This window comes from Fringilla coelebs (assembly GCF_963513975.1).
Source record: "Fringilla coelebs genome assembly, chromosome: 7".
In the NCBI taxonomy this organism is placed as follows: Eukaryota; Metazoa; Chordata; class Aves; order Passeriformes; family Fringillidae; genus Fringilla; species Fringilla coelebs.
In genome coordinates this window covers 19,073,058-19,100,906 of record NC_140035.1, presented here as the reverse complement: position 1 = coordinate 19,100,906, position 27,849 = coordinate 19,073,058, and the positions used below count along the sequence as shown (strand labels likewise).

General features: G+C 40.4%; 1 protein-coding gene across 1 annotated transcript in view; it reads right to left on the bottom strand.

The window, feature by feature from the left end:
- CERS6 (ceramide synthase 6) overlaps positions 1–27,849 on the bottom strand; it is a gene marked incomplete at its 3' end in the record, with an annotated part of 87,568 nt that overhangs the window by 13,503 nt on the left and 46,216 nt on the right. The window contains exons 4-8 of the mRNA XM_084209352.1: positions 27,009–27,066; positions 14,927–14,977; positions 13,181–13,273; positions 6,989–7,117; positions 3,496–3,602 (exon numbers count right to left, since the gene is read on the bottom strand). Of these exons, the coding sequence (XP_084065478.1) occupies positions 3,496–3,602; positions 6,989–7,117; positions 13,181–13,273; positions 14,927–14,977; positions 27,009–27,066 (438 nt within the window). The remainder of the gene's footprint in view (positions 1–3,495; positions 3,603–6,988; positions 7,118–13,180; positions 13,274–14,926; positions 14,978–27,008; positions 27,067–27,849) is intronic.

Genomic DNA, 27,849 nt, shown 5'->3' with positions numbered 1-27,849 from the left:
TGCACACTGATTTTATACCTCTCAGCCTTTATGCTAGCAAAATTTGCATATTTATGTAATATTAATCAGGCACCAAATTTTGCTACTTTGAATTTTCAGCAAAGGAGAGCAAAACTATACTTCCTGGCCTGCTGCCACTCCAGTGAGTCATCTTTGCTGACATGCAAACTAATAGAGCTGAAGATTTAGAATTGCTGTTTCATAGAGGAAAAGGATTTGGGAGACACAAGCTCATGTATGCCATGGCTCATCCCTGCCAACTCTGACTCCCACATGCATTGCCTACAGTACAGCTGAGAACAATGAAACTGCCTCTGGCTTTATCTAAGGGTAGCCATCAGGAATAGATGCACAGAATATTCTCAGTTGGAAGGGACCCATAAGGATCATCCAGTCCAGCTCTGAAGTCAATGGCCCATGCAGGGATTGACATACATCAAGGCTTTGGTCTGGAAAGAAAAGGGTCTTAAAAAAATCAAAGTTTTTTTTTAATACCACATTAAACTATTTGCATATTCAAATAAATAAATGTATTTTTCATTGATTAATGGATACACTGGTTTGGGCTTGCACAGACAGTTTTCTTCGTGGTAGGTAGCATAGGGCTATATTCTGGATTTGTGCTGGAAACAGTGTTGGTAATTTCAGGATGTTTCTGTTATTGCTGAGCAGTGCTCACACAGAGCAAAAGCATTTTCTGCTCCTCACACAGTCCTCAGCGAGGAGAATGGAGGTGCAGAAGGAGTTAGAAGGGGACACAGCTGGGACAGCTGCCCCCAGGGATACTCCACACCATACAGTGTCAGGCTCAGCATACAAATCTGGGAGAAGAGGGAGGAAGGTGATCATGTTTAGAGTGTTGGTGTTTGCATTTCCCAGGTCACCACTACAAATAGAGCCCTGCTGTCCTGGAGATGGCTGAACACCTGCCAGCCCACAGGCAGTGGGGGATGTTTGGCTTTGCTTGTGTGCACAGCTCCTGCCTTAACATATTGAACTGTTTTTATCTCAGCTCATGAGTTCTCTCACTTCTACCCTCCTGATTCTCTTCCCCATCTCACTGGTGGGAAGTGAGTGAGCAGCTCCTTGGGGCTTTGTTGGCAGCTGGGGTTAAGCATGACAAAGCAGAGGGATCACCTGGGCACCACTCTGGTTGTGACAGGGAGCACAGAGCACACTGCTGCACGACTGCTGTGTCAGCTGCTGCATTCCAGTCAATGGACAAGCCCTGGCTCAGTTTTCTTTACACTCTCCCTTCATGTATTTCTATATTGATAATACCTGTTTTGAGCTTTCTCTTTTCTGTGCTAAACCATCCTGCCTGTCCCAACCTTTCCTCATGTGAGAGGTGCTCCAGCCCCCTAATCAATCTCAGGGGCTGCTTGCTGGACTGTCTCCAATAGCTTTGTGCCTCTCTGATACTGGGGAGGCCAGAACTGGGCAGTGCTCCACATGTGGCCTCAGCAGGGCTGGTAGAAGGGCAGGGTCACCTGGCTCAGCCCGCTGCCCACACCCCTCCTCAGGCAGCCCAAGGCTCCAGCAGCCTTCGTTACCACTCGGGCACAGAACTGCTCATGTTCACTGGAGCACCCCAGTTCCTGTGGTGCAAGGCTGCTTTCCTGGTGGTTAGCCCCCAGAAAATCCTGGTGCAGGGCTCTGCACTGCTTTTGCTGAACCTCTGAGGTTCCTGTTGGCTGTATCTCCAGCCTGCTGAGGTTCCCTCCCTTTGGATGGCAGCACAACCCTGAGGTGTATCAGCCATTCCTCACAGGCTGGAACATGAAAACTTGCTGAGGGTGCACTCTGCCCAATAATCCAGTAATTATGTAATTACAAGCCAGTAATTTCATCATAGAAGGTTATCAGGTTGGCCAAGTATGATTTCCCCTTTGCAAACCCATCCAGTCCTCATCTGACTGAGCCTTCCCTTAAGCACAGTCATATAATGCAGTCTCCAGCAGCAGAAATGCACTGGTGAAATTGGGTCCTCCCTCCATTTCTCAATATAAAACAGAAAGCAAAGGTCAGGTGAAATCCTATGAGCAGGAATGCCACCATTTTTCCTATCTGAGATCATGGAAGTAGAAAAACCAGCTTATTTCATTTACAGAAATTCAGTGAATGGCCCAGTTGGCTTCAAGGAAGGACTGAGGAAGGGAAGCAAAACTGTTTAAGAAAGAAAAAAATGCTCCTTGAAGAAAAGAACAAGCGTTTCTAAACATGCAGTTTGTGTGTCTATCCATTTTCATGTTTTGTCATGTTTGTTCACCAACTCCCAACACAGCAGGAACCAGGCACTATGACAATATCTTTGGAGTCATCAAATGATAAATGAGACATCTACATTGTAGGGTTAAGCAGAGCTGATGACACAGCTCCCTAAGGGCATCTTGGTCTCACCCTGTTTGCATTAACGAAACCTCCGAGAGAGACCATTAGTGAGGTTTGGGAAGGAAACCGTAGCAGGGAGGTTGACATTGGCATCTGTAAATCCTCTGCATATCTGAATAAGGAGTTTGGTGCTAATCTAAATAAACTCTACAAAGGGTACAATTTCTGGCATTCTTGCTGCTTCCCAAAACCAAAACTGTCATTGTTCTCTTCTGATGCAATGAAAGGCCTCTCTTACTTTCCTAGAAATATAGGTATCTGTGCTAGTTCTGCTTATAAGAAAGAAAAGATTGAGAAAAGAGCCAAGGCCAACACCTTCTCTCAGCCCTCCTCATACATAGTGCACAGGCTGCAGAAAAACCTCAATGCATTTTTACAATGAAGTACATCCGTGTGTTTCCTAATGAGCCATCTGCCCCCTGGATGCAGAAGATCCCAGCTGAAGAACCAAACATCCATGCTCAGTCTGTGTGCATGCATGTCTGCGCACCTGCACGAGTGAGCACACGCAAGCAGCCTGGGAAGCCTGAGATTACAGAGAGAGCTGTGTAACTGCCTTCTAGACATACATGTTACACAGCTGGCCCAGGAACCCCAGTTCAAAGGAGAGGTGGAAAAGGAGTAGCCTTGCAGTATAGCAATCTGCATGGCAGTAACATCCTTATACCAATTTCAGCAGGTCAGACTTTACTTATTCCGCTGTGTTTTTCTTTAAGCTGAAAGTGCTCATGAAGCATGCACTGAAAGCTACTGAGAATATTCTAGCTTCAAGCTTAGCTGCTGGTCGGTTTCTTTGGTGACTAATATTTTAATTTTCCTTTCTTTTCTTGCCAACACAGCCAGCCACCTGCAAGTCTGAAGCTATGCTGTCTCCAACCCACTTTAGCTTAAAAGCAGCAGAAGGCCCAGATGTTTCTCATCTAGCATGCAGTAAACACAATGGCACTCGAGCAAATAGGCTGTTTCAGCACCTGGTTATGGCTGAAACTCTCCCTGGTGCTTTGGGAAACAGAGCAACAGCAATGAATGGTGTTCAATTATAGCACAGTTATTTCTGACCTTGTTTGGTGCCTCAGGCTTGAGGAAAACAATGTCCTTACTCACCATAAGGGATATATGCCAAGCCTACTGACAATGAAGACAACGGCAAATGTAAGGAACAGAAGGTCACTCAGTTTTTGACACTTGCAATAGTTTGCCATTTTGGCAGCCTGCAAAAGAAAAAGATGTCTTTTTACTTCCATGAGGACAACTGAATTCTCTTGTACTGTGTATAAGCTGTAGAAAAAGAAGAAATCAAATTTTTATGAAATTGCTAACATTTTCACTGGGCCACCTCACAGTGATCTTGGAACTCCTCTCCACCAAGCAGCTGGAAAATATCTTCTTTGGAAGAAAAAAAAACCAAACCAGACTACAATAAAAGTAGAGTATGCATTTAATTTCTTTATTTCCCACTCAATTTTATTTTTGAGATTCCACAATTTCAGATTTGCAAAACTCTTCTAAATCTTTTATTGAACCCCAGTATGTTTATGGTGTCTTTGTCCCCAGCCTCTTTACCTGCTTATCTCTCACCTTTCCAGTATGCTCCACTGGCATTTTCAGCATCCATCTACCTTCCATGTGCCCCATGCTCTCTGACCTTCTAGTAGCTGCTATATATAAACTTTGTCTCAATTCCTCCAGTACACCCCATATATTCCATTTTTCTGAAGCATCTCTTCTTCTATTTCTGCCTATACTGAATAGTTTCCACCTCAAAGATTACACCCCTCCCCTTCAAGTATTTTTCCAAGGCCCTCTCTTCAGCTTCTGCTTTCTAACTTGTTGTCTTATGCTCATATTTACATGCTTTTCTCACTTGTCTTCATGAAATCTTCTGACTCTTTCCCAGTGAAGCACACACTAATTCATTACTCTTCTCTGAAACTGCTCATTAAAACACTGATCTTACCAGAACTTTCTTTACCCTTTTATCCCCAAAGAAAATGGTATATAGGGAAGGAAACTTGTTTTAAGATGTCCATGCTGCTTCCACAGTGCTAATGGGTGCAAGCAGTTAGTTATTTTAAAGCAACATCTGCTTTGAGACAGGGTCAGTCTCTCTTCATGTTTTCTGTCAAATGTATTCAGAGAGTCCAGTTAAGTCACTGGGAACTCTTTTGTGTTCATTTAAGCCACAGGGAACCCTTTCAAAGCTCCTTTCTGAGGGGACCTGCATCCAGCTCCCAGTATCCCAGAAGATACTTATGCAGGCTTTTCAGAGTACTAAGAGGGAGCAAAATTACTACAACTATACATACAGAATACAATTCTGAGTGCAGAAATCAGAGAAACAGATAATCTGGATGCCAAAACCAAGGCTGCACTTTTGGATGTTACCCAATTTCTGCAATGTTCCCACTAAAAACCTGAACCTGAAGATTATTCCTCACTAAAGAAACCAAGTTAAGAAGCTCCCAGAACATGAGGAAAGCCATCACTGCTGTGAAGAAAACATGACCCTTCTGGCTCAGTCCTATTTTCTAGAGGACACACACAAATTTCCTAGCAGTTTGAAGGAAATAGCCTAGTTTGAAGGAAAAGAGGATGCTTTGGTGCCAACATACAAAGCAGAAGCATTACCAACTTCCTTGCTTTTCAGAGGATGAAAAATTCAGTCCAGGAATTCTGGATGATTTCCACTGTGGCAGTCTAAAACACTGGTTTCTTAGTGCATGAAGCTGATGATACTATAGCAACTTGCAGTAGTGTCATGTCATTTCTCAAAAACAGCACAGCTATTGGGACATTGGTTCTCAAATAACAAATTACAATAATTCTACAAATTATAGTGATAAAGGAAGACTACAAAAAAGGGGAATGAATATGTTGTTGTTGGATGGAACTTGGCCACCTAAAACAATAGAACACAATTTTCTGAATTTAAAAACCATGACTACAACTGAGGAACACAGCATTATAAATTCTTGAAAATCCTACTATGGCTCTTCCATACTTCCAGATACCTTTAGACCTGTGGAAAAAATCTCACCTTCAGTATTCCCACCAATGTATGCTACATTTTGCAATGAGAATAACAAAAAATGGTGATTTCCAGCTTTCCAGTGGATGTGTTTCAGTATGAAATGGTAGATGGAAAGAGTCTAGTGTCCTTCAGAAACAGCTTTTCATTTTTACAATTATGTAATAGGTAACACAAGTCAGGTGCACAACTGACCCATCATGGCAAGCCATTTAACCAGCTCTTTTTGCAGTTTGATAGTTTTCTCCCTCTACACTGACTTTCCCCTCAGTAATGTCAGCAGTATGCAAGAGTCCATCTTCTCTCATATGGCACCCACTGCCCTGGCAGATTTCCCAGCCAAACCAGACTGAAAGAACTGACTAGAAAGACCCCTTAAGTATGTGCCTCATGAGGAAGCATATCTGATCAATGTTTGCAAGTGGTGAGAATACCAGCAATTCCTCCTTGTCTTAGTTAATGAACAGAGGGTAAAGTTTTAGCTAGCCTAGTACAGCTGCTCTCTAGTGTTTTTATAGTTCTACAGACACTGGTCTGATCTAGAATAAACATCTTTAAGTACTTCTTTCCAGTGGTGACAAAAGAGGAATGAAGAAAGTTTAGGTGAAGTCACAGCTAGCTATACACATTGCTGAAACAGAAAAATAAACTTGCAAAGATGTGATTATTTTTATCACAAAAAAATCCATATTCCGTTTCCCTTTCTATCTCAGGCAGTCATGTGCCTTCTAGATAAAAAAAGATTAAAAAATAAAACCATATTTACCAGCACTACTGAATCAGAATGGCAGGATTTTGATTTTGCAATAGGTGACTCACGCAGTAAGTCTATATTCTTGCATAACAGGTATCCTTGCAGGTACTTGAATAAAAACTCATTTCAGACAAAATAGTTATTAACTTTGGAGGAGAGTTCAGAGTCAGCCAAATTCCAGCATGACCCTGAGCTCTCTAGTAACTGATGCAGATAAAGGATGACAACATCTCTAAGCTGCCACTATGGAAGTTCAGACCATCTTGACTTAAAAGAATTTCAATCATCGTTTGTATTCTTCTCCAAATACAACTGCTGGTACTGGGATCCAGAGGCATGGGAACCTGGAAAGTCAGAGGTCAGCTCACTGGCCATGCCCAAATAAGCCACTAAATTGTCCAACACCCTCTGCCCAGCAAAGCAGAGCAGAAACACACAGTGGCACCTCGATTCTTTCAGAGACCAGGTCATTGCTCCACACACCGTGTCACAGGGGTTAAGAACCAGCTGACCCACTTTCACCACTTTGCAGATATTGCAACTTCAGCTTTTGATTTTCCCATGCTGTATTTGGAATGTGCATGTAACCCTCCCTGGCATGCAAGGCATTACCAGTCTCTGCTCTGTACAAGCAACAGATCAAAGGATAAAACAGTCTGAAATCAGAAATAGGTGGTGCTACAAGTGCAAGGTATTTAAGCAAGGAAATAGACTATATTAATCACCATTACCATCTTGAACTGGCTTAGGAAACGCTTGTTCTGCATAGCAAGAAGGTTCTGCCTAGCGACAGGATGACACAGGACTGATCTCACCTCTAGGACAATATCAGCTGCATCATGGAGACACAAGATCAAGGTTCCCACTCGTGTCAGATTGGTTACGTACGAGAAGGTAATCAGGCTGACTGTTACAATGTGATGTGTAAACATGATTCCAAAGTCCTAGAGAAGGAGAAGCAAGGAAAAGACACAAAAAACCAAAAAGACAATGAAGCAAACACTGATATTCTGTACTCATATACAAAATTGGATGGTTGTTTCTTAAATCCAGTGTTATATTTAAGTTATAAAAATATATACTATAAAAGTGTATTACCCACACCGCTCTATATTTCATTTACACTGAATAAAATAATCATTGTATGTTAACCAAATGCAAAAACATTATTGAAAGCTAGGCAATGACCACACTTCCCAGTTCACAGTAATTTAACCTATTAAAGTAAACATTTGCAGTTAAGTTACTTTGAAAAGGCATATGTATATGCAAATCAAATTTCACCGTACTTTTTATGCATCAAGTAACATGTGATTATAACAATATGCATAACCAAGTACCAAATAATGCACCATTCAGAAGAGAGAAAATAGCTACAAAAGGAGGCACTAGTGCACTAGGACAGCAGGCACCTGCCAAGAACAACTGGGAGAATCCTAGATCCTGGCTTTTATTTGTTTGTTTCAAGGTGCTTTGTCTTCACACTGTAACATGGTCAGGAAAGTCTTCAAGTGAGCTGGAGCATCTCCTCCTAATTGGTTCTAATCCACTGCCTCCCAAATGATGAAGGCTAGCTGGTCTCCACACCAGCAACTCTCAGTTATTGGCATAAAGTAACTGCTACTATTGAAAAATCTGAGAGCAGTGACGCCCCCAGAAGAAACATCACATTCCCAGGTACTCGCCACGGGGCAGATAAAGCAGAGGGAACCACCTGCCTGCCAGGACTAGGCTCCCAGGCTCATTAATGAGAGAACAGGACCTAATGAGACTCTTCTCAGCAAGGCTCAGAGTCAGTCAAAAATAAGTCTTGTTGGCATTTGTCGAGCTACCTGCACAGCTTTGAGGAAGTGATAGTAAAACCCTTAAGAAAAGATCACAGGCAACATTAAATGGGAAGTTTCTCTATGCACCAGATGTAAAATCTGTAGCACAGCTCCCAGCGGATCTAGTGGTTCTCATGCAGAGCTGTCAGAAAGGACAGAGATCCAGGCAGGAGTTCCTTCAGGCAGCCTGCTCACCAAGGGCATTGGGAGGTGGAACTTGGCTTTCTGACAACTTTTGCTGGCCAGTCCTGCTGAGCTGTGGTAGTCTTCAGCTAAGTGGCCCACAACAGAGAAAACCAAAACTGCCTTTAGAGGGGCAGCACCTGGCTTGCAAAGGAACTGAAGGTACCGTGTCGGGCAGGAGGGCCCTATGCAAAGTGCCATGAGCTCCAATTAACACAGGGGCAGCTCTGGAAAAGCAGCAGCTCCAGCCCTGACTGCACTGTCTGCTCAGCCCTGAGAAGCACACCTGCACAGTGCTCCCACAGCTCTCTTTGGGAATGAGCAGGCCCCACTGGTTTTAAGGATGTGCAGTGCCACTGCCTCCCAGTAGCAGCACGTGCCTTCCCTGCAATGTACACCTGCAGTCCATGGAAAAACCTGCAGCTTGAGCAGTCTCACTAACTGAAGAGGGACAGGACCTGCTCCCAGCCTATCACTTATGTTTAAAGCTATCAGGTGCTACAAGATCCTACTTCCCACTCCTCAGTAGGCACTGCCAGTACCTCCAACACAGAAGAAAAAGACAATTAAAGGCTGTTTCCCTTTCTGAGTGTCGTAAGGGAAAACAAGGGTATGGCATCTCAGTCATTTCAGGAACTACAAACACACACATAAAGACCATTTCACCACTTCACAATAATAAAACCAGCAAAGCACCTACCTTATTCCATGGGATTACAAGTAAGCCACTATTATTGCCCTGTGGCCATACTGCAGCCCAGCTCTTTACTTCCTTCACCTGCAGGTACTATGGCACTGATCTTAATTTCCCTTCCAAATGCAATTATGTTAGCACATAGGCAGTCCTAATGGGGCAAAAAGTCAAGTAGAAAATCTCCTCTATTTTCACAGCTGACACATTCATGTTCTACAAATACTAGATTTCTAGTCCCTCTTGGATATTCTTGAAGGCATTCCTGACAATATGGATTATTCCTAAGAAATCCTAATGGTCTTGGGCAGCAGTCTTCTGCAGTTTTGCAGGACTCTTCTGAAAGAAATGTTGTCTGGGGAACTCCTGTAATAATGTTTCTTTAAAAAGACAGTTACTTGCCACTGCCACCTCTGAAACAGAGGTGCTGGACTGACCTATGGAAAACTGTTGGAAAAAAGTAGGAATTATATAAGACTGCTTTGTTATTGGGATTGTTTCTTTCCTCTTTGTGACACTTTTTAATGTCATTAATTAATACTATGCTCTGAAGATGCTACCTGTTAGATTTTAGTTATACACAAGGGTATTGAACACACAGATACCAAGTGGTACCTGTGTTCCCAGCTTACTCCAGCACTTTCACCCATATATAGTGGAAGAGCAGCTGCACAGGAATGGGCTTCTTAATTTTTGTGGGTTTTTTGGGTTTTTTTTAAGTTAATGTATTTCAAATCATAGGTATGTTTGTGAAAGATGTGTTTATTTACAGAAGATTCATAGCCTCCAGTTGTAACTGCTGGAAGATGTCATGTGCCTAGGTTAAGAAATTCTGTGGCTAAGAATATGACAAAGAACATATTCTAGACACCATCAGTGGGAAGAACACAGGGCAGACAGCAGAGAAACCCCATGGGTCTCCACTTGTAGACAAGCCCTCTGGAATTAAGGCCTCTGCCACCCACGTTTGTTTAACATGTCACACTCATTGACTGAACTGCCAAGGGGCCATGGAGCATCAGTGCCACTGAAGGGCAAAATATCAACTTCATGGCTTCTATTAGAGATCAGCAAGGAAAGGGAAAGGTCTGCAAAACACATGCAACCTCATCTGCTTCCACAGAAACAATCAATTTGATTGAAGAAATCAATTCTGTGTGTCTTTCTTTACCAAGAAAAGTTTCTTTGAAGAAAGAAATCTAGTATCCAAATTTAGCAAAATACAGTGGAAATTTTCTAGAATCAAAATTCGGTATTCAAGAAAATCAGCAGCTACAGATCATTTTATTCTTGGAATGAGTGAACTGTCATTAAAAAAAAAAAAAGGTAAAACACAGAAGCTCTAGGAATTGCCAAATGCTTGGAAATAAAAGGCGTGAATACACAGAAAGGTCTCCTAGACCTTCTACAAACCTGTTAAAACTCTGAGTAGAAATTTTATACATTCCTTTAAATGTACCTGTCAAATATTTTTCTATTGAACAATACATCAGGTATCCAGAAAGCCTGTAAATAAGCCTCACTGCTTTTAAGGTTCATCAGGTGCTTTTGAAACTAACAAACTTCCATAATGATTTTTCTCAGTGTTTAACAAAACCAAGAGCATGGGAAGCTGGAAAAAGATGATAAAACACCAATTCATACTAGGTGTCAGTCTTTGAAAATGAACACCCTTAAGGGAGAATATCATTACAGCAACATAGTAGATATTTATGAAGCTAAAAGCATGCCCTTATAAAACTGTAGAAGTTGATACACACAGTTCACTGACTTAATGCCAATAGTAGGTTTGTGCAGCAGCCTAGTTTGCTCACACCTCCAGTCAGGCAAAGACAATCTGGTGGAATTTGTAACACCTAAATAAAGATAAACAAGTATTTGAAAGTTAAAAAAAAAAACCCAAAAAAACAAAAAAACAACCCTGGAAGTAATTTTGGAAGTCATCAGTTTGCTTCAGTATTCTTCTCATCAGAGAAGAATAAAATGGAAATGGAAAACAGTAAGTACATTTCTCTTGATCTACAGTAAATAAAAGACCAGTTCTGGAATAAGGCCAGCGCTGAGGGCTGCTGCTTCCAGCAAGGACACACTGCACCTCTCCTTCAGACAAACCCAGCTACATGGAAAAAAAAACACTTGGCTGAATTCCTGCAGTGCACAAGACTGCCTGGGCACTTCTGACCATCCCAGAATACAACACAGCCACTGCTGCTGAATTTAAAGTACCTAAAATAATAATCAAGATTTAGATAAAAATATTCCTTTCACTGCAACATGAAAACATCAACAGCTTACTCAGGTTGAGAGCTGTTAATCTGCTCCATACAAGCCAATTGTGAAATATTACAATAGCACTCGATATTAGCTGGCAAATTTCCTACTTCCTGTCAAACAGATCCCTGCTCCACGTGGGCACCATTCCACACATTGCATATGGGGTGCATTGCAAGGCTTCCACATTTTTTAAACTCAGCCTTCTTTTAAAGAGAACTACTATGGTGTTGCAAGAACTGGTGTCTCTGTCAAGCTTGCACTCCTTTTTGCCAACTGCTGTAAGTCTCTAGCACTAACATTCTTCAGCTCAGTGGGTTTCCTTGGCAGCTTGCACTCCAAACAGTTTTCCTGTGTGACACCAGGGCACAGCTGCATTTCTTCAATCTGATCTTCCTCGTTATCAGTTCCTCTTACACCACAAAAGGAGCTGTCTCCACAGCCCAAACTGGTGAGTGGTTTAATAGGTCATTTATAAATATGGCATCTCCCCTGCTCCCTGCTGGGTGCTGATAATGAAAGGCTTTTGACTTGCTGTCACTGCACTGCAGATGTGCTCCTGCTCTCTGCTGGACACTGCACATTCTCAGACAGAGCAGGTGCTTGGGACACTGCTTGCATCTGGTGCTCTGGGTTCAGGAGCTGTGGCTGGGGCATCAATAGGCTGTTAGCAATTCCCTTCCCCACCTCCATGTCCCACCCTATTTCCACAGCAGGTTGCCCTAAGGTTTTTCTGGTAACAAGTACAAGTCATTTATCTATAACTAAGAAACAAGACTTGGCCCCTGCAGTGTAACATATTAGTCAATATTACTCTTGATTTAAATTCATCTCCACTATCATACAGCTCCCTTAAGCATTGCCTCTATCTCAGTTTGTGAAACAGGAAAGTTATATTCATTCCAAGCTCATGATTAACAGAATGTTTAGCATCTACAGACAATGCAAGCAATGGATTTATATGTATTCTTCATAAATTGGTTGTTTTATTTACAATTTATCCTCCAATATGGATTTAAATTTTGTGGCTGCTTTCTTGAGATTTCTGCTTCTGGAATAATCTGGAAATGCAAATAGAGGAGTGTGTTTCTATATAGGTAGCTCTGGCATAGGACTCTCAGGAATACACTGTGGTTCTAAGTGACAGATAAGTTTATTCAGGTCATAATGCATCCTTCATTTACTCTTTTCAGGGTTATGCTCCTGTTTATTCTAATAAACAAAAATTTTTCCATTAGCATAGCCCACAATCATTTATTTAAATGACAGCTGAAGGAAGCACATAAAGATATTATAAAATTAAAATCCTTTCAAATGTTTAAAAAATTAATTTTGAAACATTAAAGCCCCTGTGAGAATAGCTCAATGGACTGTTATTACAGAGTCATTGTTGTGCTGCTTGTTCTGCTATGGACTAGGATTCTCCTCAGAGGAGAGAACTCAGAAACTGGAACATGCTGCAACTAATTCTGGAAAAATATTTCTATTTGGATATAGTCTTAGTTTTTTTCATTAACAACTCTCTAATAGTAATGCTCAAGTACGTGACTGGAAGGGTAAAAATTAAATATAACATCACTTTTTAATATTAAATGTTTTTGCTGTCCTTTTGTAGAAAAATCTGAAAGCCCTCACAGACCTTACCTTACAAAGTGATAATGTGAATTTATGAGGCAGTCTTGCCCTTTTCTTGGTATTTCATTGTTTAAGTCTTAGAAGAAACAGTACTTGTAACAGATACTACCCGTTCTATTCCATTCAAGTCACTGCATGAAAGCAGAAGATTCTTTTGGCTTCTGCTATTTGCCCTTCAATATTTTCTCCAGGCTCTTCTTTCCATGTGCAGAAAAGCCTCACATTACAGCAACAAGGAACAGAGTAAGACAATCACAGTTTCTCAGTGATGAATATCTGCAAGAGTTGAATCCTGGAAAGAACTGTATTTCCAGTTCACTGCACGTGTAACACAGCTACTCCTCAAGTAAAGAACATGTTAAAGCTTAAAGCTCTTGTGTTTTTAGTCTCATTGTTCTTACCTTTCTTTTGACGTCAATGAATTGAGAAAACATTAAGGACCAGTAGAATGACAATTCAACTATGTAGTAGTAATGAAGGTCAGGCATCAGGGGCTGAAAGATGGAGATGAGAAGAGGTTAAAAGAGTCTAACTGATGTTACAGGCAGCTGTGGTTTATAGGAAACACATTTAATCACAGGGCATTATTGAATTATACAGAAGCACCCTATATGAAAAAAATTGTGATGGCTGCCTCTTTCAAACTCTGATGGCTCAGGAAAAATAAAGCTCCCCAACATTCACTCTTCTAGTGTTTTAGCCCTGACATTACTGTAATACCAAAAATTATTATATTGTCCATTTGGAACCCAGAGCAAACTAAATTCTGAGTATTGCTAAGTCTGTTTTGAAAGTTTACTTGAAACATCTTGCTGTATATCAGTAATGTGGGTTTAAAGCACAGCAGAAAAACAATGCTAGAGTAGACTAGAAAAAAAGTAATACTTGTATCTTGTCTCATCTGTTCATGATGAAAATGTGGGCTTTGAGCAGGGCTCTTTATAATAGGAATGCCTGCTTTTGAAGAATTTAACCATTTTCTGGGGACATGATAACATTTTGAAAAAAGAAAATAAAATAAATTTATCCAAGCATCTTGTCTGATATACAACGTGGTTACAGAGTTGTTTCAAAGTAAAAGAATTTTAAAAAATCCACAACCAAAACCAAATTGGGGTAACTTCAAAGAAAGTAACTGGTAGCACACATAAACACTTTGACCCTCAGCCTAGGAGAGCCAGTCCTAGGAGCTACTCTAATTTCCATGCAAATGTGCCTCCAGGACAGTCACACCTTCCATGGCAGCGACAGACAGGGACACAGGCAAAGGAGAAGCTCCTGAGGACATCTCCCAAGGGATTAGATAAATCATCTCTAGAGCATCTTGCACCGGCAAAACTATGCACCCAAGCAGGGTATGAGCTGTTTCCATTGGCAAGAGATATTTCAGTTGCACCTTATATCCCCATTCCCTCTGCAGACAAGTTCCCTGCAGCTGAAAGCCAGTCCTTGGATTCCCAGGAAATGTGCTATGGGTGTTAATTTAATATAGACATATGCTTAAGCTTTATGAAAAATGTGTAACTCAAAATTCATCCTTTAAAGCCATCTCTTGGGCCAATATAACTTTTCTGAGTTAGAGAGACTGCCAACAGACTTTTAATTATGTGTAATTTAAAAAGGGAAAGAAAAAAAGAGCTTGGGACAAACTGCAACTATTATACCCATTATTGCAAGGGAACTCACTGGGGAAGATTTCTAGCAAAAAATGAAGATTTTCAGCTGCTTTATTAACAACAGCATTAGTATTTCTAAAGCCATACATAGTGATAGTGTAGGGCAATTCTAAAGATGCCACGGATTCCTTCTCGGATCAATAGTGTTTAATTTAGTCTCTGGTCTGTCAAGGGCTGTTGACTGTCACAGGGATTCATGTGTCTTTGGGATAATATACAGGAAGAAAAAAATATATATATACACACACCCTAGTTAACGTTCTTAAACTGCAAACTCTTCTCTGGAGCTTTTGGAATTTAATGTGTGGCATTCAAGTGTGACAGCTATCTCCATCTTTCCCATCTTGAACTCAAGCAAGATGGGAGGAATTAGCAACATTCTGAAATGCTGAGTAGCCCATTCACACAAACATACTGGCCAGAGCTCTGCAGAAGTGTCATGCTTGTTTTAGACAGCTCTGTAACTGTTACCTGATATGGATACCCGCTCCAGCACTGCCTGGTGTTCCAGAGCCAGGGTGTCTGAAAGGAAGAAAAAGCAAAACAAAGGTCAGTACAGACCACTTTGTGCTATGTTAAGTGTATATATTTAATACTAATGAAGGACAAAAAAAAAATAAGAACAGATTAGAATTCACATTTTTTGATAGAAGCTATGAAAACTGAATAGCAAGGAGACTTCTCAGAGTTTCACAACATGAATTTTAGCAATTTGCCTGTTTTTGTTGGTACCCCATGAGGTCACTTTTGCAAGAGTGCAGACTGAAAGTAACCAGCTGGTGTTTGGATGGTCAGATCTCATACTATATTCTCAATAGCACAGGAAATTTTGACCTCAGCCAGCTTAAATATTTCAAAGAAGATTCCTCGCATGTGCCATTATATATAGGTATTCTTCTATACAGGATCCATCCTTCATCCTTACATAGCCTTATCTACTCTACATTCAAGTGCAAAGGGGACAGGACATCATTAGCCAGTCTCCTGGATTAAGGCAGCACACAGCATACACTTCCAGCATTAAATGCTTCCCCTAGACCACAGCTTTTCAAATAAATCCTCACTGCCTGAGAGGAGGCCTGCTCCTGTTTTCACCATCAGGTGGAGCAGCTCAGCTCAGGCAAACCATCATATCAGACTCATCCAAAATACAATGGGTGAGCATCAAAGCAACAGACACTAGGCAGAATATTAAATCCCCCATGCTGAGAATCAGGCTAGGTAGGAAGGATTTTTGAATACATCCTTTAATGAAAAAGAAGACAAAATAAAATTTTCAAACCAATACCACCAATGCTCCTGAAATGACAAAGAATAGTTCTTACAGTAGCCTGAAAGGTATGCCAGCATTTGAAGTAACAGACCTCCTGGAGTTTCTGATATGCCTTTCTTGAGGATGCTGTAAGGATGCTTAAAGCCCATCCAAACTTATCCCTCCCTCCATAAGAAATAACTTCTTCATGGAACCAATTAATTGGTTTGAATGTCTCCATAGTATTTACTGTGCTATACAGGTTCCCCCCATTTCATACACTAAAAAAAAAAAGTCTTTGGAAACAGCCACAGTATCTCTGCAAGACAATATAAAGAATCTAAAATATTTCTGTCTGACAGTTGCCAAAATTAGATCCACACAAGTATTCTAGGATAATTCATAGTTTCAGCCAGGTTTGAAAAGCTGTAACTGTCTTTCATATCATATTCATCAAAAGATAAGAGATACTTCCTACCCAATTATTTTGCTGCCTAAATTACAGGTCCCAGCAAAAAAGCATATTTTTCTCTTTCAAATATTATGACATCTTAAGCCTTTTTCGTAGAGATGCTTACTTCAGGAGCTACAGATACAGAGGTTTATGAGCAATTAAAATGCTGATTGCTAAATAAAATAGGCCTTTCTTGATGAACCTATAACCACAAAGCCCTACAGGGTATCACAAGTGACAAATAATGGAATGTATGCATTAAGCCTCAAAGACCAATACAGCAGAATATATGCCCCTTCTGAGCCACATAAGGCTCACAAAGCCATGCTGCCATCTCAGACAAAATGCTTCTGAGTAGCTGTTTGGAAACCTAATGGATCCTTTGTGGGCAAGAGCACTTAAAATACCAGGGCTCCTGCAGCACCTTCTTACCCTTCTTTCCTCCCCAGTCTCCCTTCCCCTTGACTTGCCTTGGCATCTCTGAGTTGCTCTTATTAGCTGTAGCAGCAGGGCACTTTGGTTATGCTTGTCCTGGGGGGTTTTAGGGAAGAGGTGGAGGAAGAGCTTGCTTTAAGCACAACCTTCCTCTCTGACCTCCACGATGAGCACAGCCCTAGACTGCCCTCAACACCTAAATGTAAACCACGGTTACAGTTGGACCAAGAAGCATCTTATTTTGTCCTCTGTGAACCTCTCAACTGTGGAATACTGTGTAGGGGCTTCAGCACCCAGCAACAACCTAAAAAAAAGCTCACACAGTCTGCAGTGTGAGACCTAGTCCCACTAGAGAAAGGTGGATTAATCATAAGGGATCCAAGACCAACATTCCAGGGCTCAAGTGAGTCCTGTGTGTGCTCCTAGGACATGTCTGCAAACCTCCTCATAATAGCCAAGTTCACTGTGAAGCAGAGCACAGTTCTGCCTGAAAGTCCCATGTTGGATGAGAAGAAAAGGTCAGTGACTTGGCTCCACAACAAATCCTTTTTTGAGGAACATGCATCTGTTTCTGCTGCCTGCTGAATACCCAATTTTCATTTTACTTCCTATTCTTGGTATATAATGTCTGAGGAAGGGAGGGACACAAGGGGATTGGAGAAGAGAGGAAATGCAAAGATCCTGATAACAAAAATCCCCCCCCTTAAGCTGGAAACAGAATATTAAAAAACTTCAGGACCAACTATGCTAGGCACAGAGCACCAGCCCTACAATGCTGACACCCTGCCTTACAGAACATCAAGGAGCTCAGATGGAAACTGAAGTTTTACCACACTTAGGTGCAGTGCCAAATGAATGCAATGTCAGTGACAGGGGATGTAAACAACTGTTCAATCTGTTGAGATTTACAATATTAAGGAACAAATCACCATAATTCCTTTACAGGAATATCAAATCTCTCTCCATCTCTGTGATTAAATAGAGTAATTTTAAAGAATTCCTTCAGAAAAAAAAACTTCTCTTGAGACAAGGAAATAACTGAGGATTTTGAAATAAAAAAAAAAAACAAAACAAAAATACCCTTCCAAAATTTTCTCTGATGCTTGCATGTTTAGCCAAGAGCCTTGGGTTGTTTTGTATCCATTGCCTCATTCAGAGAAAGCATCTAATTGGCCCCAGGCTTTTAGAAAGCCCTAAGAAGCTAAAATCTCCAGATCTTGCTCAAAATGCTGCCCCATGCCCCACAGGCTCTGAGGGCACAGCCTTGGCAGCCAACGCTGCCTAGAGCACAGGCTGAGCTGTGCAATAAACTGACACTCTGCAACACCACTGCAAGTCACCTACACATCAAAATTCTGTTTGCTCCCCTCTATCCCCAAAATCACCGAGTTCTGACAAGACACCGTGCTGGGAACAAGGAGAACTCAGCAAAACAACAAAACCCATGGCTACTATTTTGCATCCATTTGTGCAGGCTCTTCCTTCAGTGACTGTTAATTTGGTTTAGGATGCAGTTGCTTCTCACACCAGGAATAGAATTTTCATAAATCCTCCACAGATCCAAGCAGTTGTTCGTATTTCTTGGCAGAGCTAACTACAGAAGTGAAGACAATATGACACATTGTCAATGAACCTCCTGAGGTTCTTTTTTCATGTATTGTGACTAAGCAAGCTGTTTTAAGTTTCTGCACAACTGGGGGTTTTCTCCCTCTGGAGTTTAGTGCTTTGTGTCTGTAGAAAAAAGGTTTTAGGGGAAAAAGTGCTTCTGCAATGAAGAGTGCTCAGTTTTTCCTCTCAGCAATCTGCACTGTTGACTCCCAAACATAATTAAAAATTATACTTCTGCTAATGGGAAACAGTAAAATATGGAAGAACTTATAAAGGCCAAGATTAATAACAATCACTGCACGATGCACTTGACATTCAAATGCAAATATACGTGTGTTCAAAAGGTTTTAGAAAAAAATGAATTGAAGTTTTAATGTATTATATAAAAATGATATTTGGAAAGGCAGAGTAAGCTCCACGCACACATCCACTCCTCTCTTTAAAAATATTATGTACAGAGATCTGGAGCTTAGGTCTTGTGTTGATAAAAGTTTACTTCCAACTTACAGCTTATGAGGAAAATGAAGCTGGCAAAAGGAACTGATAATTAGAATTTGGAGAGGTCCTAATGTTAAGGCAATGCTTGAACAGAGTTGAAGAACACTCCAGACAGAATTTGGTGACTGCAGCATCTCCTCTCCCTCCTCTCCCAGACAGCCATCAGTGCCCTTACCAAGCACAGCCATCAAAATATTTCCTCTCTTTTGTGTACCTTCTTCCTCTGACACTTGCTCTGCTGGTTGCTTTGTAGTAAACAAAACTTGTAAAAACTTTTGCCTTCATGTGTAATGGCAACGTTTTCAAGGCCTGCTTGGTCATGAGCAAGCTGAGTATCCAGTGGTGCTACGACATTTTAGAGCAGCTGGATGTCTACATAAATATTGCAGGAGCTAGGCTAAAGTTCCCAGAAACACTACTCAATGTATTTTGTAGTTCCTCAATCTACACTGTAAGAACTGTGCATAGAAAGTAGTGGACACATTCACCCAAGCACTCCAGATGCCTGATAACCCTTTGATGAAGCAAAGCAGTTGCACATTAGCTTTGCAGCTGCCTTCTATTTTTGATCACAATGCCAGACCACATCAATTAGCCTAGCATTTGCATCTAAGAGGATATTTATGGATTTACTTTATTTAAAAAGACAACACATAACTGCATGCCTGGAATTAGTTAAGAGAGAGTACTGAAGTTTACACTTGGGAAACCTTACCTTGGTAGGAGGGAGACCTGCATAAAATTAAACCTTTAAGAGACCAGGAAAAATCCCAAGAAAAAATCATTAAAAAAATAAAATAGGGCACTTCAACCCTTATTGATCACTGCAGAGTAGCATGATTTCAGACTGCTCCTAATTTTCCTACAGCATGCAGCTTCAACAAAGGGTTTCCAGTTTCTGATACTATGGTTACTCAAAGGCATACAGGAAAGTGGTGAATAATTAAACTCATCATTACACATCTACTTTCTGTAATTATGTTCCTATTTGTGGCTGCTCTGCCAGAAGAGTGCATGTGTCTGATTCTGCCAGCCACTACCTTCCAATACCATGTGTTGATGGCAAGTGTTTACCAGATTCATTGGACTCCTGATGCTGAGTTTTGGAAATCCTCAGGCAGCTGCTTTCCTATGCAGGATTCACCGTGGCTTGCTTCACTGACATAGAACATGTCCACTATTGCATGCAGCCCATGAAGGGAGAGTCAAATTTTAATAAGAACAACTCCATACAAGGCAAATATCAAATAAAATTTCATGCCTAAACCCCAATCTTTAGGATTGGGGTATTTATGAACCTACACTACCTACTGGAACACACTGTATAGAGAAAAGCCAAACAAAAGCCCCAGCTGATGTGTTTTGCTGTACTTTCATATAGGCACATTGTAGCAAGGTCTCAGGACCATCCCTGACAGTATGAAAATTAGGAAGTTCCCACAACTGCAGAATTTTTAATAGGAAATAGAGGTTTTCTCTAGTTCACAGGGCCAATATTCTTTAGTTCACGGGGCCTCGGAGAGGCAAGACTGTATTTGAATCACATAGTGCCATTATGGGCAGGTGGTGAAGAAGACCCTTCAATAGTGAACTCTCCACTCTCAGGTATTGCCACTAAAACCCTGGCAGCAGGAGCTGACTGTTTCTCAGCACAGACACACCAGGTCCCAGCTGACTGGGAGAGCAGAATTCCTTCAGACAGGCGCTGGAGCAGGCGGGCCAAAATCCACCCCACTGGGTGGGCACTGCACAGGAGCCTCTCTGAGCCCTCTGGCCACTGAGCACAGCTAAACAAGGCACAGCCCTAAGCAACACTGAGTAAGGACACTCTGAAGTAGCTGCTCCCCCTTCCACTCCTGCAACCACTGCATTTTTTCATTACAATTGAAATACTAAGAATCACAGGAAATGCTGAGTTGGAAGGAACCCACCAGGATCAAGTCCAACTCCTGGCCCTGCAGAGAACACCCCAAGAATCACATTTCTTGGTGTAGGTAATAATGCTGCAAGTATGAAGTACTAAATGAAAAATATGCCAGTGAGAGAATCTCTCTCATACTGTGTTTTCCTCTAACAGAAAGACAGAAGGGGAAATGTTAATTAATTTAAATATAAAAAAAACAGTTTGCAAGGAATTTTTTCCAGCTCAGTTCTGAGTCAGTGACCATAATAACATTTCCTTCTCTAAAACAAATGAAGACAGCCAAAATAATTTCCCAGAATGTCAAAACTTACATAAAATGTTATATTCATTTCCCTCTGTCTTTCACCTTCCCCTCCTGCTGAGGAAGTGCAAAGACACAAGTCTTCTGATGTTTCCATTTGTCATCTGCTGATGGATCTATTGACATAACTTGCAGTTTGCTGCAATTGATCTATTAAAACAACTAACAATAAGACTTGCTGGTAGGGATGACAACAGGGGAACTATCATAAATTGCATATGATTTTGTTTCATAAATGGCAAATTTGTATTAAGTTTTAGTATAAAACCATAAATAGTAAATTTGTGCCACAGCAAAAAAACCTAAAGTAACTGGGCAAGAGGAAAGAGTTTTCTCTTCCTCCTCTTCTTGAGCCTACAATTCCTGGGGACAGGACAAAAATCCCTGTAGAAACTCCTTTAGTTACCTGTGAGATAACAGCAGTTAAAAAATAGAAGCAAAACTCTGAATTAGTTTCAAATTTACAGCAGTACTTCCCCATGCCGACCTGGCACTGTTCAACAGCCAGTAACCAAGAGCATCAGTAGGCAGAAGAAATGATAAAGCTCTGAGAGGTGTGACAGGTTAACATTAGAAGGGAATATAATAGGAAAAAACACAAAATATCATCAATGATGTATTTATTCATTGTCAAGATTTTTTTCCTCTACTACTGAAAGATAAAACAAAGCAGCTTAATGACTTGAAGCACTTATGGTATAAGAATTCATATTGTTCTACAGGTTTTACTAATTTAATTGAGCATACAGTTATCCTCCTCCAAGTCATTCCCTCAGCAGTGAGCGCAACTGAACAAGGGCAATGCAAAGCACCAGTTACATTAGTAATGACCTGTTCTTCTATCCAAACATGTACTCTTTGCTCAGGTTTAATTAGATGTGAAAAACAGGACTGCTTCATTAATTTGAATAAAAAAATATGAAAAGCTCATGGCAATAGTGCTGAGCTAATGCTTTACTACAGGTATGAATGAGTCACCTTAGTTTATAGATGAATTAAAACTACTTTTATCATAAAATTGCCCAAATATAACACTTTGTGAAGTATTTCTTCTATATCTGCCATTTTAATGATATGACCATGAAGAAATGTCAGTCTTTCAGAAAGCTGGGCTGCCAAGAAAATGAATACTGTTCTGAAAGCACAATTAGCAACCAGCCCACAGGGGATATGAGGTGTGGCAGCCCCTCCTTCACTGCCCCAAACACCAGTGCAATGCACCAGCAGCAGAGATGCTGGATGTGGCTCAGTACCAGCTTAACTTGCCAATTTGATGATTACATAGCATTTACTTACTACTCTGATGTTATTAAATACCCCCAGCTGGATTCAAAACAGATAAAGTGAAATTCAATTCTGGATGCGTTTTTCGAATTAGTGTGTTGCTTTTCCTTCCCATGATTATGTAAAATTTGTCCCTGTTGTACACATTTGAAAGTCCTGTTGCCATCCTATTTCTGAATTAGGATACCATTGATATTCTCCTTTTATTTTTCTTTCAAAACCCTTCAGTTTCCTTTCAGCCACAAATAAATTCTGCCAGCTTGCTTAGCTTTGTCCTCTTTTGCCTGATCCAGTTATTATCTTACCTTCCAACAGCTCACACAGTGAGTTACTTGCTATGCTGACTTGCCTTCTCTTACAAAGCCTCATTGTCCAAAATGCATTCAGTCTCCTTGTTGATGTACACCGAGGTGCTGCAGTCATTTAAAACTAAGTTTCTTCAGTAGCTTTGATCTTTCTCATAGCATGACTCATGATTTATATCTCAAGCATCCAAAACACTCTATTAATCTCTCCTAAACACCCTCAACAATTTTTATGCCTTTCTGAAGATAAATCTGAAACAAATTCCTTTTCCATGAGATGGCATCTAACTATGGCCTTCCTGGAAACCTTCTCCACTGTGATGCTTATTTAAAAATGTAATATGGCATTTCCCCTTTCTCACAATGCATTCTTCAAAAGACTCCAGAGCACGGGTATTCTTTCTTGCTCACTCAGTGAATTAGAAATTGTTTTATTTATCACCTAATGTTCAGCCCTGCTTTCACAGAAAGGAAAAAGATTATAATTCAATTTTAACATCCAAAATGATTTCAGCTTAAAAATTTTCATCACTTACAGAAACTCAGCAATTGGTTTTACAAGTAAAAAATAAAAAAGGCAATCAAACCCTCCTGAGAATCCAAATCAATTTTAAAGCAAGCACAATCTACCAAGTGCAGGTTTCATTTCCTCCCTTAGTGGCCTATGTATCACATTATCCCTCTGCTAATAGCACAGTAAAATATCAAATATCAGCCCTGTGTTAAAAGGGCTCCACAGTGGCCTCTGGCATTCTTCATTTAAATGAGAATATTTATCCAGCATTGGGCAAATAAGCTCACTGAACAAAAGGAATTACAAGGCTTCAGTAACAGATAATATAACAACCTTTCGGGAAGAACGTGGGAAGGAAACATCACAACAGAGGCAGACTAGAGCAGATAAAGTGCCCAGCAGAATGCCTGCTTCAATTGATTCAAGAGTCAAAGAGACACCAAGAGCTCTGGAAGTAAACCCCCTGCTTCCCAGCTTTTGCCACAGTGATGTTTGCTAGAGTCAGTTCTGATCTAAACCAAGGTAGTAGATATTTTCCAAACTCACGCTTTGGTATTTCAGCACTAAAACCAGAAAAAAAATCATCCTGCTTCAAGGTGTCTTATTCTATGAGTTAGACAATCAGACATAATCCAAACAGTGGTATGCCTTTTTCCAAGATGCTGCATTTCTTTTATTGTTCTGTTCCACAAAATATGCAGCAGCATTAGTTTCTTGAAAAAGTAGATGCAGCAGTTACAGCAGGTAGGTACAACAATAAATGAAATACTGAATATTCTGATGCAGGTCATTTTTTTCTGCTCCAAATGATATAACATGCAATGTGTTCTGCAAATAGCTTTCCAATAGCTGAGGAAATTTCATGACATAATCAAGTCTGTCCTACTGCTACAAAGACTGAAAATTGTCTAGAGCACCAGTATATTTTTTAATATGAAAATTTAATTTTATGAAGTGGCTGTGCATAACAGCCATTATTTTCTTCATCAAAGGTTAACAATCTGAATAGTAGGTGAACTGTAATACAGAAACAATGTCAATAACCACTTTATTCCCAAGTTCTTTTAATGTATTTCAGATGAAGGTAGTCTGACTTTAGGCTCTAAAATTCTGGAGTACAAGCAATCTGAAATGGCATTTACAAATTCTACACTCCTCTCTCTGGGCTGCAGCATGTGCATGTATCACTGCTGCTATTTCATTCCAAAAAGGCAAAGAATCAGCCAACTCAGCTGAGCAACAGAATGCAACACTCTCTCTCACAAAAAAGCATGAAGCCAATTTCTCTGCACTCACAGAAACTGTGGGGCACTAACAGAACATCTCCTGCTGTCACACAGAAGCTCACTGGCTCAGTGGTTCGTGCACACATGAGGATAAGCACTTCCATTTCTTAAGTTGAAACATCCTGTAGTTTCAAGAAAGGGGAACTTTGGTAACAGAACAAGTGGAGCTCTACCTGTCGGGTTTTTTCCCTTCATACCACCCTGCTATTTTCTATTTGCCTTCGATACATTTATGTCCCTCGACTATGCTTTTGGAGTCAAATTTACACTTCAACATGGCTTTCCCTGTTCTTTTGAAAGCTAGATGTACCACTAGAAATTGTACCTACCCACCAGACAGCTCTCAGCAGCCAGTTCTCAGTTCTCCTGTAGGGGATGACTCATTAGGAAGGACACTCCATCGGCTGCATACACACAGAAGCTTGTTGCACCCAGCATTTTTTAAATATAGCCACAGCATACTCGTATCATCTGCCTTGCTGCAACACTGAATTTGAAAAATAGCAAGATTTGTTTATCCAGGCAGATGATTCTTTTCCCAGTAGAATACCTACATGCAACTTCAGGTTTCCAAATCTCAGTACAGACTTCAGAAGACTCACAGAAAATTCATCCTCTTCTGTGAGTTTGGAATTCTCATGGGCAATTAAGGGAAGGAAATTAAATGTGAAAAGTCTCTATATGTCACCTGGAAGCTTTGCTTCCATATGCTTGTAAAGATTTTTCAATCTACAGCATTACACAGGCACTGCTTAGCGCCAAGGATGAGCAAGCAAGAAACAAGCCAATCCTGAACTCTTTGCTCTGTTTCTCTATCACCAAAGATAATGATATTTTTTCCATTTAATTGGAGCACAGTCAGACCATTAACTCTTAATGAGCAAAGCCACCATTTATTTAACTACAAATATTACTGAGGAAAACAAAAACATTATCTCGTTCCTGTGTTAATGATAAGCAAAGCAGTCAGTTTAATGCCACCGGCACTCACTGGAACTTAATGTTTTGTTGACATGACTACTGGTGTGGTACTCTGCAAAGAAGTGTTTTGTAGACATGCAAATGAAACAAATGGTAGAGCTGAAAAATCTCAGTTCCATTCAGAAAGGAAAGAATTTGTATATACATGATCAAAGTGGAAATACAATTGGTTACTTATCTTTTATGCTTCAAATTGTAGTGATTTACAAACACACAAAGAATGCTTTAGTGAATGCTGGCTTCAGTCCTTCAGTGCTAAAACAGCTCATTCAGAAGTCTGAAAATGAAGATGGGGATGGTCACCTCTAGCATTTGCCATTTTGCCAAGAATGGGGGCAGTGAGGATTAGATGGAAAGGTGAATGCATCACATTAAATGATTTTGTGGGCCACCCATCCACTGCAGTCACAAATAATTTAAACCTGACCTAGAAAACAGTGACGACTGGAGCTGGCAGCTAGTAACAAAGAAAGCTTCATCTTCTCTTTCAAAGTTGGTACATTGGTCCTTTTCATCACACAGAACACTCACTGCCAAATCTGCTCTTGGAAAAAGTATTTGAGGTAGAAGGCGGACAACTTGAACACTTAACCTACCATTACACTGATTCCCTCTTCTCATAAAGTATCAGAAATGACACAGGTGAGTTCCAATCCTGATTATGATGACCTATTTCAACCCCTCAGTGCATTAGCCATCACACTGCAGGGCATGTCTGAAACACACAGTGCTATGGACCAAGCAAGCATACAGCATGTTATAATGGATGAAGTGCACATAAAATGTAAGTGTTCAAGGAGACAGAGGGAGCGTGCAACTGCATGCTGCTCTGGCCCACACTTCCCCTGGGGCTGACTACTGCTAAATAGCTCTGATGTGCCCTCCCTGCACAGGAACATCACTATTCCCGCTCACACCAGGCTGCCTTGCACCTGAGACAGCCTCCAGAACTACAGACATAAAAAAGATTAGTAAACTTCTTTTCCTTACAAAGCACCAGAGACATTCAGGATACATTTTCTTGCGTCAAATTTTTCACCAAAAAAAAAAAAGATTTCATGAACACACTGAGTGCACCATTCCCCTAATTTCACCTCCTAGAATTACAGAAATATGGCCCAACTTGCACAGAAGCTCTGAGAACTAGTCCCACTGGAAAAACAGTTTGCACCACAAATCCATATTACTCTCTGCTGCAGGGTTAACAGACCTATTCAGAGTGCTTAGAAGCTTTCAATACCCTTCTCTTTATAAACCAGGTGAAACACATCACTGATGGGAAACTCCACAAAAACCTCCTTCCACAGTACATTAGACAAAGCATAGGCAAAAAAGGTATTTTTCCTAAAACACTAATGCATTTTCTTTGTTAATAAAAAGTAACCTCTGTCAGAGGAATTTAAGTAAGGATGATGGTGAAATTGAGATTAATACTTTGGTAAGCCTTACTGCCAGTTTAATACCTATAATGAAAAGTAATCAAGTGAACTAGGCATGTTGCTATGCCTTTTTTTCTTTTAAAACCCCACTGAATATTGATAAGAACTTACATTCCTTGCCAATGCTAGTAGCAAAGCATTTTTTGAATGCAAATTAAATTTTAATTTTCACTCCTCATGAACATAGACTTTATGCCTGGGCTTTATATTATGCCTGTACAAGACTTCAAGTCTGTGATATGTTATGAAAGCATAATAATATAAGTGCCTACCTTTTTCAGGAACCGTACTCCATAGGTAAATATATAAAGGTAAAATGTAAATCTCCACCTGCAAAAGGTACAAGAGATTAACTCTAGGATACCAGGTTTACATATTTTACAGTTCAACACATGATTTCTTATTTCACCACCAAACCACCACACCCTGGTTACATTAACAGAAGTTGAAGCAAAATTTTGATCTGGTTTTCTCCAACTTCTGTTTTCAAGCATTGCGCTCATTTGCCTGCTTTTCCTGGCCTCTCATTAGCTCTCTGAAAATACTTGCTAATTTTATCTAAACAGGAGAAGAAAATCCTCACACATTTTCAAGGATATTAGGTTTTTAAAAGTTTAATGAAGACTATCAGGACATTGGAGGAGAGAGGACAATTTACCCATCTGTTGCAGGAAAGTTCATATCTTATTAGACACCAGGAAAAAGATGATAAGAAATTTTATTAAGAATTCAACAGGTGACTTGGGAGTGCTGCATGTCAGACTCTTAAGTAATGAAAAGTGTCATTCACAATGAGCTGGAAATTCACTTGGCAGATTCCAGCACTCCACATTTGGTTTTAGGGAGTGCATTTGCGTCAGATAGATATGCTGGATACAGATATATATAATTTACATCCACTTCCCAGGCATCCCTTGATAAATAGGATCTACATTTTCCCAAATGCACTCAGCATAATTGCTCAGCTTCTGGTTTTTCTTTTCAGAGAGATGCAAACTAGAAGTTAACAACAGGATTCCATGGAAAATAAGAGAAAATACCAGGAGATTTAATACAAAAATCATCCTCTCCTCTGTCTTTCTCCAGTCTTCAAGAAGACAGACACAGAAACTT